We start from the raw sequence: 18,247 nt of genomic DNA, 5'->3' as shown, positions 1-18,247 counted from the left end.
GAAGCCTCTCCTGCTGGGGAAAATCCTCATGGGGGCTGGCCAAAAGAAGTCAAGGTTTTTTTCTCTATTACAGACATGAGGTTGCTGGGTTTTTTTATTTTTTATTTTTATTTTTATTTTTGTAATTGTGTGTTAGAACAAATCCCAGATTATTATTATTATTATTATTTAATTATAGAAAACAAAAGAGATCACATGACTTAGCCTAAGGGTCAAGGCAGCCTTTTGACATGGAGAAAGTGCAAGTCTGCTCACATTTTTGCCCTCATGACCATTTTTGTGCATAAAATAGCACTGATAGGAGAGCTGCAGTAGCTGCCTATGCATCCAGAAATTTTAAGGACCTTATCCTTGCTCTGTCACTTCCCCACCAAGACACCAGACTTCCTAGAGGTAGCACCTCTGAAGTGGGCTGGGGATGCTTGCACCTAATTGGTGCCCCCATTTCTACAAGTAGACAAGCTGCATATAAAAAAATGTAAGGGGAGGCCTTTCTTTCTTTCTTTTGTGTTTGTTTTCTTTTCCTGCGTCATATCTTTTATTCTTTCATTTTTCTTCCTGAGAACATTTTCAGAAAGCTGATGGCCTGCCTACACGAGAACCAACATGTATGTATGTGTAAGATGAGAAAACAGCTTTGGGTACAGACTTCCAGATGTAGTTTCCAGATAAGCCAGTCTGTGAGGAGACAGATAGCTCTTTATTAGTCTTAATAGCCCCCACATCTTCAGCGTGCATTGTCCCCATTGGCAAATTAAGGAATCTCTGATGTCCCCTGTAGTCAACACAACTCCCACAGGAAAAAGTCTTGTTGCTATGCCCAAGGAGTTAATTATTTTTCTGATGGAGGTACCAGATCACAGAGGTAATTAAAGAGGTATGTGTAGCTTGAGCTCTTGTAGCTTCTTTTTGATGTTTCAGGTAAAAGGAAGGACAGAGTTGTATCTTTCTCTGAGGTAATTCTTAAAGTGTATTTATAAGGTCAAAGTGAATATAAAGTAGATACTGGAAAGTGCGTAGTTCATCTTATCCTGCAAATGCATCATTGTTCTGTGCACTGTTTTTGTTGTTTTTTTCTGGTGCTCACAATAATACAAACTGTAACCAAGGCTACACAATAGTTTTCTTCATAGTCTCTGTGTTTTCATTTGCTTATAGTTTTCTAAGTTTATTCTCTCTCCAAGCTCGCACTGCCATCATTGTCATTCAGTGATGCGTTCCGAGATGCCTCTTTCTGAAAGGAAAATTCAAACCACATCTTTGTTTTTGCGAGGCCGGGGCCAAACTGAACTCTGCTGCTGAACTCTGAAACTGATGAGGCCCTGCAGTGAGGATTATATGCTTATCTCAGCTAAGAAGGATTTAGCAGCGTTGGAGCAGACAAAGATTATCTACCACGCACATGCGAGAAACTGTGATAATCTGCAAGAAGGCGGTTCACGAGGTTCCTCTCATAAACCTTGGGAACTCAAACAGGCACAGAATTTTTTGGTGGCACCTGTGAAGTTCATAATGATCTACCCTGCTTTTATTTTACAAAACTTCCTCTCTTGTTCTCCTGCCCAGAATATGTCTGTCTGTGTACAGAAATATCAAAATGGTGAAGCTCTCTGAGACAGCTGTTGTGCCTTTCTTCTTGTGAAGTCAAGATTTGCATCCTTGAAGTGTATCTACACTAGTGATGAAATTAAAGAAATACAGAAACACCAAAAAACCCCTTCTCTGCAGCGTAAATCACAGATATCTGTACCTTGATCCATGGGCTTCTTCTCCTTTTTTCACCAGTTTCTCTTTAAACAAACAAACAAAAAATCTAGATGACAGGAAATTAGTTTTTATGCTGTGTTAATACAGAAGCCGCAGAACTAAAATAACAGTTAAGGACATTTATTGAAAGCTGTTTAGCTTAGACCACCAACTACTGTAACCTCACTGTTTGCGTATTCTACTTATTCACTCCATTTGCTCATGGATACTGTAAACATAGTAGCAGTACTATCTAATTATCTAAGTAAATTAAATTCAAAGGCTGACTACAGTGAATACTGGGTTTTTTTGCCTTCAGACAGCATGAACCAAGCATTTTCTGCCTGAGGACATATGTATATATTTATCTATTTATGTGTACCTGCCAGTCCATGGTTAAGATGCCGCAAAGACTGTACAGAAGGACCTTTCATCTGGGAAGAGAAATACTTGAGTGACAGGGACCCAGGCGGCTCTTTTCCTATTCCCCCAGGCCAAACCTGTCCCTCACAGTATCCTGGAGAGAAGCTGAGACAGCGAGTCTCTAGCACCTCTTACTGTGGTTGCCACTGGCAAAATAGTCTTCCTTTTCCTGTCAGCCTCTGTGCGTATTTCTAACAGTTATTAACGAATATGCCCTGAAAGGCAAATATGGCTGTAATTAGCAACCCCCTCTAGTCAAGCTGAGACTTGCTGTGTTGCACACCTGATCCGCAAAGACCCAAGCCTGTGTTTTACACCTCCTCTCCAGACACCCGCTTGTCCTCAGCCAAGGCATGATTCAGGATGTACGAAGGGCTCGCTGGCTGAGCTGCTGGAATTCCCATATTGCTTAGGAGCTATTGTGTGATCCCTCTAAAAATACACTTCCAGCTCCTTTCTGTTGATCACTGCTTGCCATTCTATGGGACCATCATTTGTGTTAGTCTAAACAGGAAGGCTGACATTGCTCCACGCTGGTTAATTCTTGATTTTTATAATGAAGTGTTCTTATGCTGATGATAATGCTTCCACTGATGCATTGCTTTATCTGATATTTACATGCACTTGAAGAAGGATTGAATTTGTAGGGACAAAACTGCATAAAGCTTTCCCAAAAATCATGTGTGGTGGAGGGCCAGAAAGGATTTGCAAAATGATTTCTGTGCACCGGTACATGTTTTAATCTGGATTTCCTACACACGCTTCAGTACCAACAATGAAGAATCATAGAATCACAAGGTTGGAAAGGACCTACAAGATCATCTAGTCCAACCATCCTCCCATTACCATTGCTACCACAAGCCACTAAACTATATCTTGTAGCTCCTCATCCAGACGCCTCTTGAACACTGCCAGGGATGGTTACTTCACCACCTCCCTGGGCAGCCATTCCAGTGCCTGACCACTCTCTGGGAGAAAAAGTTTTTCCTTATGTCTAATCTGAACCTCCTTTGGTACAACTTGTGGCCATTTCCTTGGGCCCTGTTTGTTGTCTGGGAGAAGAGGCCAAAGTCCTAAGTCCTCCTCATCAGAACCTTCGTTCAGGAAGATGTAGAGTGCAATGAGGTCTCCCCTGAGCCTCCCCTTCTCCAGACTGAGCAATCCCAGCCACTCAGCCGCTCCTCATAAGACACCCCTAGGTTCCTTTCCTCTTCATATTCATCCAGCCACTCAGCCCAAGCCTATAGCGCTGCATGGGGTTATTGTGGCCAAAGTGCAGGACCCGGCACTTGGCCTTGTTGAACCTCATCCCATTCACCTCAGCCTATCCTATCTTCTTGTCAGATACAGACTGATTGTCCAAGGTCTGCATGTTTCCACATATGTCAGCTAGAAACAAAATTGATCTTATCCTTAGAAAATCCCTCGTAGTGCAGACGAGATTAATGTGTGATAGATCATATAGCGTGGGTGTAAATAAAAATGCTTGAAAATTGAAAGTGAGCCTAGGTGCTGCCTAGCATGTCTTGGTAGATACCAGCAGGTATCATTCCAACTAAGGAGCTACCTACATCCCTACTGCCAGAAACCTCCTACATCTGCTTTTCCCCACTCCTGTGCACTGTGAAAATGAAGTATGCATTAATAAAAAACAACACATGTACTCACAAATTAGAAAGTAACACAATTTTATGGCAGCATATTTGAATATGCGGGTGAATAATTAAATTTAACATTTAGTTTTTCCAAAATGGGGAAAAGAAATCTCCCCTTGTGCTCTTACCTGGCCATATTCAGCACTTTGAATTGTTCTGATTTTTACAGATAAAATCTATTTGCCATATGTTTGACGTATTGATGTGTATAACAGAATGCAAGGAAAACATTTATATTTACACACAAAACGCACCCCCACATGTATATTTATATAGAAAGAGAAAAATATTGTATGTATGTATGTATAACTTGACACTTTCAACATTTTGTGTAAATAAATACCAAATGGATGGAGAAGCTTGTACTGTACATTAATAGGCTAGACTTCTTCATTTCCATTTTTCAAATCTGGCTATGATTGCATATAAGTACCTCAAACAGTAAACATCTGGGTGCTTCGAAAGCCAGTGAAGCATGTTTTTGCTGTAAAACACGTTTTCAGTGTGATGTTGAATATTCAGGCTTCCCTAGTGAAAATTTGGGTCCATACTCAATTTATAATAAATGTGATGACTTCGCAATGCCACTGTGGAAACAGCCTTGATAATATTCATAGCTGAAGTTGAACAAGCTGTTTTATAATGAGGATTCAGTTTCACAGATATATGTGTGAAGATAATGTCCCTGGAACTTTTCCAAGTAACTATACTGTCATAGCAAAAGCCTTTGTCCAACTGAAGTGTTTGACAGTTCATGCAATGGCATGACTGTTTCCCATCTCTCACCTCCAGATTTAGGACAATTTATCTCTGATTCTCTTTTGTTTCTAGGTTTCAAAGTGCAATTTCCTGCAGAAAAAAATACACTCATAACTCAGTTTGTCCACCCACCCACCCAGTTACCTGTCTCAGCTAGCCCAATTGCTAGAAGGAACATATAAAGCAAGTTCCCAGCTTGATGCTGGCACGATACAACTTTACTTAATCCATTTAGTGTTTAAAAGTGTAAATGTTAGTGGCTATCTTGAACACTGAAGTGCTGCTCTAACATAGATCATGTGCTGAAGTGTGGCACAAAACAGTAATTGTACTCTTCTTCTGAGAGCCTAAAACCTTGCAGCATCTGAGACTGGGCAAATTTAAAGAGCAGCTCATATCTATAAGGACTAAAAGTGCTGCAAACGTTTGCAGTTTGAAGCTGTAAAATCCCTAAGGCATAGTATGCACTCTAACAATACCATTTAATATGTTGTATCATACAAAACAACTTGTGCCTCTTTTTCCTGTCGAATTTTATCCCTTAGAACGAAACCCAGTACATGAATATGTAACATTAGCTCTTATTCAAAGTTATTCATAGAACTGAATTTGAAGAAATGAAAGAAATTAGCACGTGTGTTTACAAGAAATCACAGCCTTTATTTTTCTCCAGCCATTGTAATAGCACTTAAAATACAGAGTTTAGCTTCCTCCTTGAGTTTAACCTCTTATATCAACAGCCTGCCTATCAGGAATGAAACATAACCAAGGCTTGCTGCTGAAGGCAGCTCTGGGCTTTCCCATCAGGTCCATGGGTGCCAGCAGTGAAGGTGTAGCCCTGGTGTTACACCTACTTGTGATGATGACCATCATTTCACTCCTTGGCTCTCCTTTTTGATGCTTCATCTGGACCTTTCCTAGACAAACTTGACCTAGTGGGCTCAAGGACACAAGCCAGGGTTTTCTACTGCCCCCTAGCCCTCTTTTATTTAGTGGTCAGGGTGCAGCTCTCCTTCCCTCCACAGAAGGATTTCTCATTAAGCCCAAGAAGTGCCAAAATTCAGGGCACACTCTTCATCTCTGACCGATTTTTATGAAGGCTGCAAGACCAGACTGCTTCATGCTTTCTCAGAAAGGCAGATGCGCAGTGCGTGTGGGAGTGCACGTGCACATCTCCCCCCTTTTTCTTTAGATCTGTGTATAAATCTGGGCATTGCTCCCATATTACCCGTGTTTTGATGATGAGTCCTACTGTTCTTATTTTGGCAACATATGCACATATTTAATACTACTCATAAACAATTACCAATTCTATCTTTTTAGGTAAAATATCAAGAGAACATGGCTCACCTGGGTGAACGTAAATGGACTCACGTGTTCCCTTTTCTGGTGGTAGGTATCTACATGCTTGTAGGTATTTCCAGTGCATGGAGATAATGGGGGCCATTTGAGTCTTTGCAAGCATCTATAAATTGCCAAGTCACATCTACAGGTGACTGAGTGCTAGACTTTGACACAATAATTGGTATCCAGTCTAAGCAGCTCTCAAGCATCTCCTTCAGTGCTGCTTAGACTGGAACATCTGTCTAAATGTCTATTTCCCAACGTGGGAGAGGTCACTGAGGAGGAGGGTGGAGGAGAAGGACCTAAAATGGAACAGAAGTACAAAGGACATCTGCTCTGACCCACCAGGCTGATGTGTCACATGAAACACAGCCGTGCTGTGATTGAGGCAGCTCATTATCTCAGGTTGTTATGGTTGTCCTTTGTAGTTATATTCTTGAACACTCATTAATATTGTGAGGGGTAAGGGCATAAATTTATGCATTTACTGTGCTAGGTAACAGGAGAATTAACAGATTGGGAACCACAGCTTTCAGTATTTTGAGGAGCAGCTGTGATAACAGGCACAAAGGTCATTCATCTGAAATCCATAACCTCCTCCATCTCAGATAGGTTTAAGGATGTTTTGTGGTACAATGCCAGCCCTACTGTAGTGACTAGACAAGGGGTGGGGACAAAGTGTGCAGGAGGGGGGTGGTAGCACTGACACTAACACCCCAATGTCTCTGGTGCAGGTTTCCTTGGTGTACTCTGCCAGTGCTGAATACTCCAACTGCGGTGAGAATGAATACTACAACCAAACCACTGGCATGTGCCAAGATTGCCCCAAATGTGAGCCGGGTGAAGAGCCGTACATGGTAACTTTAGCATCTCGGTTCACTCTGTTGGTTCGGGGACACATGTTGAGCACCAGATGTGACTTTTGTGGGGTGACCAAGAGGACTCAAGATGTACTTGGTCTGCAGCACAAGACACTCCCATACTTAGCAAGCTGGTGGGAAGTTTTAGGACGGAAAATGCAATTAGTTCTGCCTAAAAACAAATGTTCTGTTACACGGTGGTGATGCTTTGATATGAGAGAAAACAAAGAAAGAAACAGATTCTTGAGCAATGTGCCACTGAGGCCACACCTTCCTGACATGGGAGCACTTGTGTACAAGGTTGCTGTGGGAGCATGGCCCCATGCACCCATATACATCCATAGGCCAAATCCCAGGCCCTGGCTGTTAAAATTCATTGACTTAAAAGTATTGTAACATAAAGCTTCACACGCATTCTCTGCCAGTACATTCTCATCTCACCAGCTATTTAGAATCTGACAGTGCCGTTCTAGCATTGTGTGATAAATAGGTTACTCTGGCATGCTCGCTGGCCCCCACACAGAGAATTTAATTTTGCTCTCCCGCTAAGATATTTTGGCACTAGAGGAACTTGGAAGCTTCTGCCACATTTTAAATTATGGTTCCTAAGTAACCATTTGATTTATAGCAGATAATTGTTGCATATTAAAAAATAAATTACTGAAATCCTGTTTGGTTTTAATGGGATAAACATCCCATTGCAAGTATTTCACACAGTTGGTAGTTCTGATCAAGGATGTTTGAATAATAACCACTTCATGCCAGTTTTATTTAATCTAAACACGATGTTCATCCAGCACATGTGTGCTCAGAGGTTACCAAACCCCATGCAAACCTTGCTTTTTCTGGTGGCCCTTGTGGCCTCACCTGTCATGAAAACAAGATCACCAGTATCCCTGCTGACACTGCTTCCCCTGTAATTTTCTTCACTGCTCTCCAATTACAGTTTGCTCTTTATGTGAACAGCAGCTGAAACTCACTTTCAAGACTGCAACATGATTTAAATGGGCCAAGGGGGTCACTTTTAAGGAGTACGATACTCCAGTTTTCTTGTTCCCCCTCCAGGACACAGAGTATTACATTATATAGTTTCCTAACCTTCCAAAGACAGACATTAAAGAGCTTGATGTCACATCATGCCAGATGTTACATTCACTTTTCCTACGAGCCACTATACAGCACAAGCCTGTTTTATAATGACTTTGTATTGTTGCAGACATGTGGGTATGGCACCAAAGATGAGGACTATGGCTGCATTCCCTGCCCGTCAGAGAAATTTTCTAGAGGAGGTTACCAGATATGCAGGAGACACAAAGACTGCGAGGGATTTTTTCGAGCCACTGTCCTGACACCAGGTGATCAAGAGAATGATGCAGAGTGTGGGCCTTGTCTACCAGGGTAAGGATTCAACCACAGATCTTTGCTCTGTCCAAAGAGCTGCAAAATGTCCCTTTAACATCAAAATCTCATCCTACAGATGAGCTCCACAAAGATGCCCTGCATTCCCTGTAGTGCTGGTGCTAAAAGTCTGTGCTTGGAAACATAAAATATCTCCTCTCCAAACATGACCAGCTGGCAAATTTGTCAGTAGCTGACAGCATTAGCTCACATAGCTGTTAGGAGGAGGTTCACCAAGGCAATGCTAGTCTCCCAGGATCATGTTTAGTCAACAGAGAGAAGGGGTTCTAAGGAGCTGCTAATGTGGTGCGTGTGCTGTTATACAGAGTAAAAACAAGGTTCAGGACTCACTGAAAGAGCTAAAATAGGTACTGTTTTATTAAGTCCATCTTTTCAAAGGCCCATTAAGCTCAGTGTAATTTTGATAGCAATTGTAAAAAAGCAGTTTTCTACATCAGATATGCTACTAATGTATTATTGATTATATTTCCTTTTAAAGTCTGCAAACCCAAAGATGAATTTGCTTTTGCAACTTTTTTCTTCTTTTTTTGTAAGTTAAATTAATATTCTATCGTACAAAACTCACCTTACTTTACCTTTTCAATTTCTGCTTGCACGCATCTTTAGCTTAGAGGTGCACCTATTCCCAGCATTCGCTTTTGTGCAGTTTGCAAACACAGCATAGTTTATAGCACAGGAAACTGCTAAAGAGGCACTGCAAGACTCCAGGTTTATTATATCAGCAAGTCTGTGTGAAATTTTCACAGTTTACAAATAAAAAGAAGGGCTTGTCTAACTGCCAGCCAAGCAAACTGATGATGTGATTTTCAAAGAACTCTCTCTTGACTTCCCCTCATACATCATAAAGAACAAGAAAGTTAAATAGTGGCCACAGTTGCTATTTTGCAGCAGTTTTGTCAGGACTAATGAGGTCACCCAGGTGGGAGTGGGGTGCTGGCTGAAAATAATCAGCTTGCACAGCTGGTACTTGGGGAGTAATCTGAAAACATTGTGTTTGCACAGGTGTAACCTGTACCAGAAATTGGGCTGGAATCTGGCTGTGTGCAGCTCCTGGGATGGTATAGCATGGCCAGCAGTTAAGGAGAAACAAGCACTCATTCTGAGTTCAAAGAGGTGAAATTCTGAAGATAAATTAACTATGGGCTGAAACATGGCCTGGAGCCTTCTTGATGTGACTTGGAGAGCCCAGAAGTTCCATCTGTGTTATGGTGGGGAAACACAGAGCATAAGAGCTGGTAGGCAGTACTGGCTGGCTAGTCTTTGCCATTGCCCCAGTGGTACAGGGAAAGACCAAGCATCACCTGGATAAGTGGCAGTGAGCAGAGTGCTCCCTCACCTGGGCTCTGGTCTTCAAGGAGCCTCTAAGACACAGGCAGTGAAAAATTAAGGTCTACATTTTAAGAGGACTGTGCTTTTGTAATATGCTGCAGGCTTTCCTCACACAACATCCCTCATACTGCAGTCTCTGTCTGTGGGCATCTCATCCCTTTGCTATTTGTCACCAGCTGAGCAAAGCAGCCTAAGGAAAAGATGAGCACACAGGGAGAATGTAAAGGCTTAGTTCCAAAACTGTAGTCCTCAAAACCAAAGTTCAGATCTCTGGAGATACTTAGACCCAACCTCCTGGGACACTGCAAGCTTCCACTTATTCTCCTATCCCAAAGCACTTCAACCATGATAGTGTAAAGAGTGAGAGAACTAGTTACAGCTTGGATTCCCTTCTGTCAATGGTGTGACCAGTTAGGTGTTTAGCCAGAGAATTTCGAATGGAATAAAAGCTCTCCATGAAGTTTTGGGTGAGGCAGCTGATGCTTCCACCTATGTGCTTGCCACCTCTTTTTAACTTTCTGCAGATTGTCCCACTGTCTTGTTCCCAGGTGCCCTGGTCCTTGCAGGAAGAAGAGCTAGACATGATGCTCTAGATTCTTCTTTTGGGATCAAGTCTCCAAGTGTGACTTGGCACCACCACGATCAGTCCAAGTTAAACTACCACAGTGTTAAGCAGGAGAACACACCCATTTTTCATTCCAGCCTTCACCTTTGCATTTTCCCTCTAGCACTTCAAAATCTCAGCCTGAAAAGTGCTAAGGAAAGAGAGATAATGGGTTTTGTAGTGCAAGAATAGCACCAGGAAAATTAGTGATTTTGTCATTGGTCTACTTGTCCTCCATAGTTAGTGACATAAAGAGATCAGACACTTCCAGCGTTACTTCTAATATTTGTGCATAGCCAGAAGCATGTCTCTTATCAATACTCTCAGAGGTGAACCATTAATATTTGCAACTGCAGAACTTCCTACTCACATAGGAGAACAGTTGCTTGCCCATAAACATCCTCTTCAGTTTTCTTTGCAGTCCTCTAGCACTCTGCATTGTGGTGAAAACCAAGAAATATTCCAACAGCTTGTTTTAATTAACTGTCAGAAGGGCTGTTTATCTTCCCTTAACCACTGTGGCTATTAGGTTGTGGATCCTGACTGTCCTGTATTTTTCTTTATAGATTTATATGTATCTTTGGCCCGCTACTCTTTTTTTTTGTGTGTGTGGTTTGGCAGCCATTTACTGCTTATTTATTAACTGCTTTGTAGCCTAATGTTATGCAGACCCCCACAAAAGACAAAAGATAATGTTCTTCTCTTGAGAGAAGGGCAGAGTGGCAGATGGAGCACGTGAGCCAAAGGGAAGAGCGAGGGTGAATTTTTTCAATGCCAGCAAAATAAAAACAACAACAACAAAAAGAGGATCTGTGTTCAGCTTGTGTGTTCTTTTAGTTATCTCCAAGCACCATCCTCTGTCCTATGACTCAATGTACTTCATTTCATGTATATCCTATTTATAGACTGGGTCATTCATCAATACCCAACTGATTTTGATGGACAGTTTCAGCAGTAATTTTCTAACGCATAAATTTTCCAGAAAAAAACATTCTGCACATACATAGACAACATAAGAGCAGAAGATCATTACTTAGTGTTTATGATGCTGACTTCTTATCTATATAGAATAGATTGTGACTATTCATTTCTTCACTAAAATTTAGCAAGATATCTGTAGAAGCATATCCACTGCGTATGATTTTGATGTATTTTACTCATTAGGTTGTATGTGGATCCAGTTCTTGTAGAACCAGTTGCCAAGACTAACTTTAGTGGCAGCCCTGTTCAAACCATGAAAAGTTTTTCATCATGCTGTAACTCCACAATCAAGGGCTTACTTATGTACTGTACAGCATGGAGCTTCAAAAAAACACAAATGGTTGTAAATCCTAATCTGCCCCTGTAAGGGTAGTGTTTTCCTGCATTTGCTATTTAGATTTGGCTCTGTTACTGAGATTATTCTTATGATGCTTGAGAAGAAAATCAGACAACCGTATCCAACTGATGGTCTTGCCTGAAAAACCCCTGCTTCAAAAATGTTCTCTTCTTCTGAAAAGTCTTATTTCAGGGTATGCTGTATGCTGAACGCAGCAAGGAGAATAATGTTGTTTTAGGCAATGATACCTTCTTGTCGTGTAGGCTTGATGGTTGATTAATTGCCTCTTAGGGGTAGAAGGGAGAAACACTGTCTCTATTCAGGCAGTTTAAAAAAAAAAAAATTATCTTTGCATCAAATTGCTTATAAAAGTGTTTTGTTTTTTTTTTTTTTTTAAATGATTTTATCTCAGTATAATTGGTTGCTGCTGAACCGTGCTCGGTTGCAGTATATTAATTTACACTGTTTTGCCTCATCTTGCCCTTCAGTTACTACATGCTGGAAAACAGACCTCGAAACATATACGGAATGGTTTGCTACTCATGCTTGCTGGCACCTCCTAACACCAAAGAATGTAAGTGCTCATCAATTTCTGTGCATTTCATCTGGTTTTGCCTTGGATCATCTGTGAGCTCAATATGAAGTCTTTCAGCAATGATTATTATGTTCAAACAATAACTCAGTCTCGAGTAAAGCAATTTCTGCTTCCAACTAACCTTGCCAACTAAGGAAGCAAATGCTGAACATTTGGGGAGAGATCAGAACCTTTGATTTTAGGACCTGCTATTGTTCAGTTATGCTCCAGCTTTCATCTATTAAGACATCCCATGCAGGCCTTATTATGGTTATTTAACCAAGTAGGAGCAGGACATCACAAAACTGTTATTTTTCGAATTCAGCTTTAATTCAACTATGAAAAAAACATGGACAGATTCATAGATGCCAGTAAAAATGCATCACACCTTTTTACATCCTTTGGTTTCAGGATGACACAGGGACTGGTGCTGGAGTGTGATAGTCAGCACTGATAAGAGAGTAAATCTGGGGATTTCATTGACAAAAGAACCCATAGTTTGCTGATTGAAAAAAGATGGATGTAAGTGTGTATGACATCCTGGCAGTTCCTATTCGTGTGTGCAACAGCTGACATCCTCAGGCCAGGGAGAGGAAAGACAGCCTGCAGTAGCACTCTGATGCAGATGTAGATCCCCAAGAAGACTGCTTTCTCCTTTGAAGCATTAAGAAACTGAGAAAAAGAAAAGGACAAATGAAGTTCCCTCTGAATGAGCAAATGACTTGGATGCTCCCTTCGAGAATCTGGAGTAGATCAGGAGAATAATGATAATAATAAATTAAATAAAAATTGAAAAATAAAAAAAGACAAAAACAGGCTGTCCTCCAGAGAAACCCGCTACATGTAAAAAGAAAATCCCATTAAGTCTTTGCCATGAAAAGGAATTGCAGCACTTTGCCTACTTGATTTGAAAGCAGTGGTTGACACAAAGCTCCCTGAAGATTTAGTTGTGTACACAAATAGCAATTAGCTAGTTCAGATGCTGCTGAACTGTGTATGGTTGGTAACCTGCCAGCCACTTTAAAGGAGGAGGATGGGCTATTAACATCTACTACTTTTCCTAAAGTGCAGGAGCTTGGATTATATATTATATATATGTTATATATATATTATTATATCATCTTGCAGAGAACCCTAGGGTGGCAGTCCAGGGGAGGCATTCTCCAACCCATGTGTATGCCATGTGACTGCTTGGCTGTCTGTCACCTTTCCCTGCCTGACTGCAGGACCCCACTTGGTTCCAAAACCTGTGCTTCTGCTCCAGAGAGCAGGAGTGGGCAAGGGAAGGGAGACTGTGGTTCTTTTGAGATAAGGTCTGTCCTAGGAAGCAAGGCAAGAGTGCTGGGGAGAACCCTGGTGTGAGGAGAGGGAGGAAGGTGGAGAGGTAAGAGGAAATGCAAGGCTAAGAGTCTCAGTGGGAAATGAGGGCATGCGATAAGAGGAAAGTATGCAGACACATCTTCTGCGTGCATGTGCAGTCTGGCTGCTCTGTCAGTGAGTATTTTGTCACACCCACTGCTAGCCAAGAGCCTAACAGTGCTATTGCTGCTGATGGTACCCAAGCCAGTTGAGCTCTGCAGACTGACTTGATTAACAGGTGGTCAGTGATACTTTGCAAACAAGAAGATGGAGAGAGCTGGGGCTCTTCAACCTAGAGAAGGCTCCAGGGGGACCTTATAGCAACCTTCTAGTAGTACTGAAGGAGTATTACAGGAAAGCTGGGGAGGGACTTCTTATAAAGGCATGCAGTGACAAGGGGAAATGGCTTTAAACTGAAAGAGGGTAGATGTAGACTAGATATTAGGAATCAAATTCTTTACTGTGAAGGTGGTGAGACACTGGAACAGGTTGTCCAGTAAGACTGTGGATGCCCCCCTGCCCCGTGGAAGCATTCAAGGCCAGGCTGGATGGGGCTTTGAGCAATCTGGTCTAGAGGGAATTGTCCCTGCCAAGAGCAGGAGGGTTGGAACTAGGTGATCTTAAAGGTCTCTTCCAATCCAAACCATTCTATGATTCAATGAAATTGCCCTTCCAGCATGCCAAGTCTTGCTTCAAGATGTGGGGTATTCATCTCAGCAGTTCCTTGGGATGCCACCAGCCAGTATAGCCATGCACATTTTACCACAGATTTGCTTTGTTTCCAAAACAGAAGATGACATGAGATAGTAGGATTAATTTGAGATGAATCATTTCTTAAGCTCCAATACTCCGTCTTAAGCACATGCTGAAATGGATCTTTATTAGTATAAACATATTGTAGCTTACTTATCTGGCATGGAGCTACCTGAAAGTCTTACAGCTACTGCTCAATTCAAAACACAAATCTCTGCCTTTTAGGGAGTGTTTGGCAAATACTATATATAATGTGCTTGTATTTGCAAGGGAAATGTGAATTATACAACTGATTAACCACTAGCATTTTTAACTTGACCAACACAAGAATAAATATTTTATCTTTGGGAGTAATTTACACAGCCTACAAACTGGCTGAATACTAATGTAGAAAACGTTAGTCCTGGCACTAGTAAATATTACCATTTTAATCAGGTCCATGAATCTAGCCATTTGATTACAGTTGTTGAATAGACCAGAAAGGTTTTATAAATCCAAATCTCTCAAATCACTGAGATCAGATTACTTGGTTTATCATGTCTAAACTTCTGTATGTTGTTTGTAGTGGTGCCTTCCCGGCTCGCAGACAATAACTGGTAAATATCAACCTCACTATAGGAATTTTTCACTGTTGTGCAGGCAGCATAAAATCTGATGTTAGCAAAAGACTTTACATATATATATATATACATATATATATATATATATAAAAACCTTATTTAGCACATGCTTCACTACCATCAAATTATACCTGTCAGAGAAAAGTTATCATGTTGCACAACTCCATTATTTTTTCAGGTTTGCAAATTCCAAACTAACCTAACTGCTGCACTCTGAGCATGTAGCCCTAAAGCAAACATGCCATTTTTGTCGCATGAAGGGTAATGTCAGCTCTCTGATATGAATGGCTCCTATACTCAGAAGAACTTCTGCCTGTTGGTGGTCATTGCTTCTCCCTCTGTCATGATGGAGGACTTTACTGAGACTTCAAAGTAGCATTGAACAGCCTTCAGGAACTTCCATCTTGGAAACTTTGCCAGAGTGCTGCTCCTCAGAACTGTCTTTTCTCCAAATGCTCTCATGTAATTGGAGAGAGGTGGCCCAAAGTTTTACAAGGAATCAAGGGTAGCAAATTACTTCAGAGTGGGAAGCCAGGTGTGACAAGCCCTGGCTTTAATACTTTACTTCTAGATACAAAAATTAGGGCAAAGAAATCCCATTTTACGCATTCTTTAGGTTTGAGACTGAGTTGAAAGGCAGTGGTGTTCTCCTTAGCTGGAAAAATACCTGGCTGGGAACAGCTTAGTGTCCCTTTTACACAGGGCCAAAGCAAGAACTAAGCTGGGTATGTGTGCTGCTGCAGGGAAACCTCAAAGATCTCACCTCACCGTACATTCTACCTGGTAGAAAAATATTTGGTTTTGATCAAAGGGTAAACAAACAGCTTTCAACTCCTAGAGCCTGCTGTGCAACTTTCATCTCCTGAACAGTCAATAAACCCTGAAATGGCTCAGGAAACAAGATGAACACCCCATGTCCCAACATCTGGAAATATGAGTGTAGTGGGTATGGGAAATAAGAAAGTAATTCCATGGAGGGCTTGTGTCGCTTTTATTATTTTCTTCTCAAGGGACCTGAGCTGGAAAAAGTAGCATGGATCAGAGTGGGAGGAGAGGGAGACATGTAGAAGTCAGATTTAATCACGATAACCATATCGCCAGAATGCAGTGCCGAAAATCTCACTCTGGACTGAAAGATAAACACAGTAACCCTCTGTGCTCTGTAAAGAATGTCAGGTTTTAGTGGTGGCTTGTGGGAAAAGTGCTGGTAGGGCACAAAGGGTGTGCTTATGTGTGTAAAATGATGTCTGCTGTGCAGCAGGAAGGCTTTTTCTTATGTGGAAAAGAGTTTGTCTTCTGAAATGAGTCAGCATCTCCATAAAGATTTCCATTTTTCATGTCTTGTGCACTGTGAAATGCCCCTGTAAGACTTTGGGCTCTCATGTCTACTGTGTACAAGCCTTGATCCAGCTGTACTAGGCACAAAGGAGCACAATGCTAAAATATCAAAGAAGCGAGGCCTTCAGCAGTGTGTGAAGGACATTGTGAGCCATCAGTGACCCATGCTGACACTGAGCTGGGATGTGATACCTCTGCGACAACTAGCAGCTCTGCAGAGAGTGAGGGAAGCAGCTACTGGATGCAGATTTCCTTTGCAAATTGGAGTATGATGTATTGCAGGTAGTGAGCACCAAACCACTTTAAGATGTGGCTTCCCACAGTTAATGGTGCTAGATTTGCTGTCAGCAGTTTTGGAACTGGAGTCACTTGAGGCCTCTGAATATGCAGAATTGTTGGTTATTTTTTTGCTTTCATCCAATGTAAAAGGATACGCAAAAGACAGAAGAGTTTAACCTACATGGAGTTTTCTCTGGCAGAGGCACATCTGCTGCTGGAAGAGATGTTATCTTTGAGCAGCTGCAGTTCTCAGCCAGTTTATGTGTGTTAAGTGCTCTTCTGTTCAAACTTTGATATTTGCCATTTAAGTTCAAAAGTGATGGAGGAAAACAAAACCAAACACTGCTAGAAAATCTTGGACAGTATATTTTGAAGTCATTATTAGCCAATTATGACAAATATGTAAACACTTATCCACTCAAGTTATTGATGTAGGGAATTTCAGCAAGTGATTGAGGGTTTTCTTTCTCTATGTTTTCTTGCGTGCGTGTGTACAAAGCATATTGTTATTTTTCCTGGCCATAGACATGAAAACAGTTGCAATAATCAACCTGTGCAAGGTTTTCAGTAAGTCTAACACTTGTAATGGCTAAGCAAAATAAAAAAGGGGAAATGTAGTCAAGTTATTTTTGAACTACCAGAGAGTGAATGGCACCTGGAAACGTAAAAGATGGTATCTACTGTTGCATCGTTAGGACTTCAAAACCAGCTGAGCAGATGAGACCGAACAAGTTACTAACAGGCTGAGGGCTCCGTGCAATAAGCACTCCTCAGGGGTTGCTTCCATACCCACGTGCTTAAGGTTGAGACTCAGCCTCCTTAATTGAAATGTTTAACACAAACAAGCCTAATGTCAAAAACACTTGCCTGAGTGAAAAATAATTATTTCATAGGTTTTTGTTTTAACCCTCCATTCTTTGAAATATCACTAATTTTCCTTTCTTGCCAGTTTTGTCCTTTTGTAATATGATCAACATCGGGAGACTTTCCTTCTGTTTCAAATTAGGCTTACAAATGAATATGCTTGTTAGCTGGAGCTAACAAACTTTCCTTTTTTTTTTTTCCTTTTTATTTTTTTTTTCCTTTTTGAGTCGTTTGATCTCTGAACACCCCATTCCTCTTTACATGTGGAACAGGAGAAACATTGAAGGCAGTGCTTTATTGTTCACTGGTGGTGCGGCCTTATGCTCATTCCCTCAGGGCTTGTCTATATTAGGAGAGGAACCTAATATTGGGACAAAATTGGCCAGCCTCAGCCATAAACCATCCAAGGAAAAGATCTGAGAATCAAGTATGGTAAAGAGAGGACGGTTGGACTAGATGATCTTGTAGGTCCTTTCCAACCTTGTGATTCTATGATTCTTTGGACTTTACTTTCTTGAGCTGCCAGGAAAGCTGAGCCCAGGTATCACTGGGTATCACAGAGGAGGGCACCTGATCCCATTGCAGCTCACCCAAAAACTCTGAGGACTGTGGGCCATCCCCTCTCACAAATTTGCTGTCCCCTTACACATCTACCTTCAAATACCAGCACCATACAATTAAAGCTCTCAGTAAATCCTAAAGAAAACAGTGAATAAATTATCAGACTAAGGCCACATCATCAGCACTTTTCTCTGCCCCAGCACAAAAGCGAAAGAGAAAAACAAAAGTTAAAAACATTACAGAGCATGAGAGTATAAAGTATGTCTTTTTAGGTATCTGAACAGTAGTGGCTCCTTACAGTGAGAATGACCAGATCTGAAACTAAAGCCTGTAGGAATTAGGGTTAGGGTTAGCACAAGTTTTATAAGATTCAAACTAGGGAATTTGTTTGCTTCTCGCTCTTCCTGATTTAATAACTATCTAAACTAACTGAAGAATCTGC

The 18,247-nt window shown here is 41.3% G+C and overlaps 1 protein-coding gene across 1 annotated transcript in view; it reads left to right on the top strand.

Annotated features, from left to right (window-relative positions):
* EDAR (ectodysplasin A receptor) overlaps positions 1-18,247 on the top strand; it is a 74,116-nt gene that overhangs the window by 38,801 nt on the left and 17,068 nt on the right. The window contains exons 2-5 of the mRNA XM_072350198.1: positions 5,907-5,975; positions 6,662-6,784; positions 8,004-8,185; positions 11,946-12,031. Coding sequence (XP_072206299.1) covers positions 5,925-5,975; positions 6,662-6,784; positions 8,004-8,185; positions 11,946-12,031 — 442 coding nt within the window. The 5' untranslated portion in view covers positions 5,907-5,924. The remainder of the gene's footprint in view (positions 1-5,906; positions 5,976-6,661; positions 6,785-8,003; positions 8,186-11,945; positions 12,032-18,247) is intronic.

Source organism: Excalfactoria chinensis, chromosome 1 (genome assembly GCF_039878825.1).
Source record: "Excalfactoria chinensis isolate bCotChi1 chromosome 1, bCotChi1.hap2, whole genome shotgun sequence".
Lineage (NCBI taxonomy): Eukaryota > Metazoa > Chordata > Aves > Galliformes > Phasianidae > Excalfactoria > Excalfactoria chinensis.
This window is presented reverse-complemented; position numbering and strand designations above follow the sequence as displayed.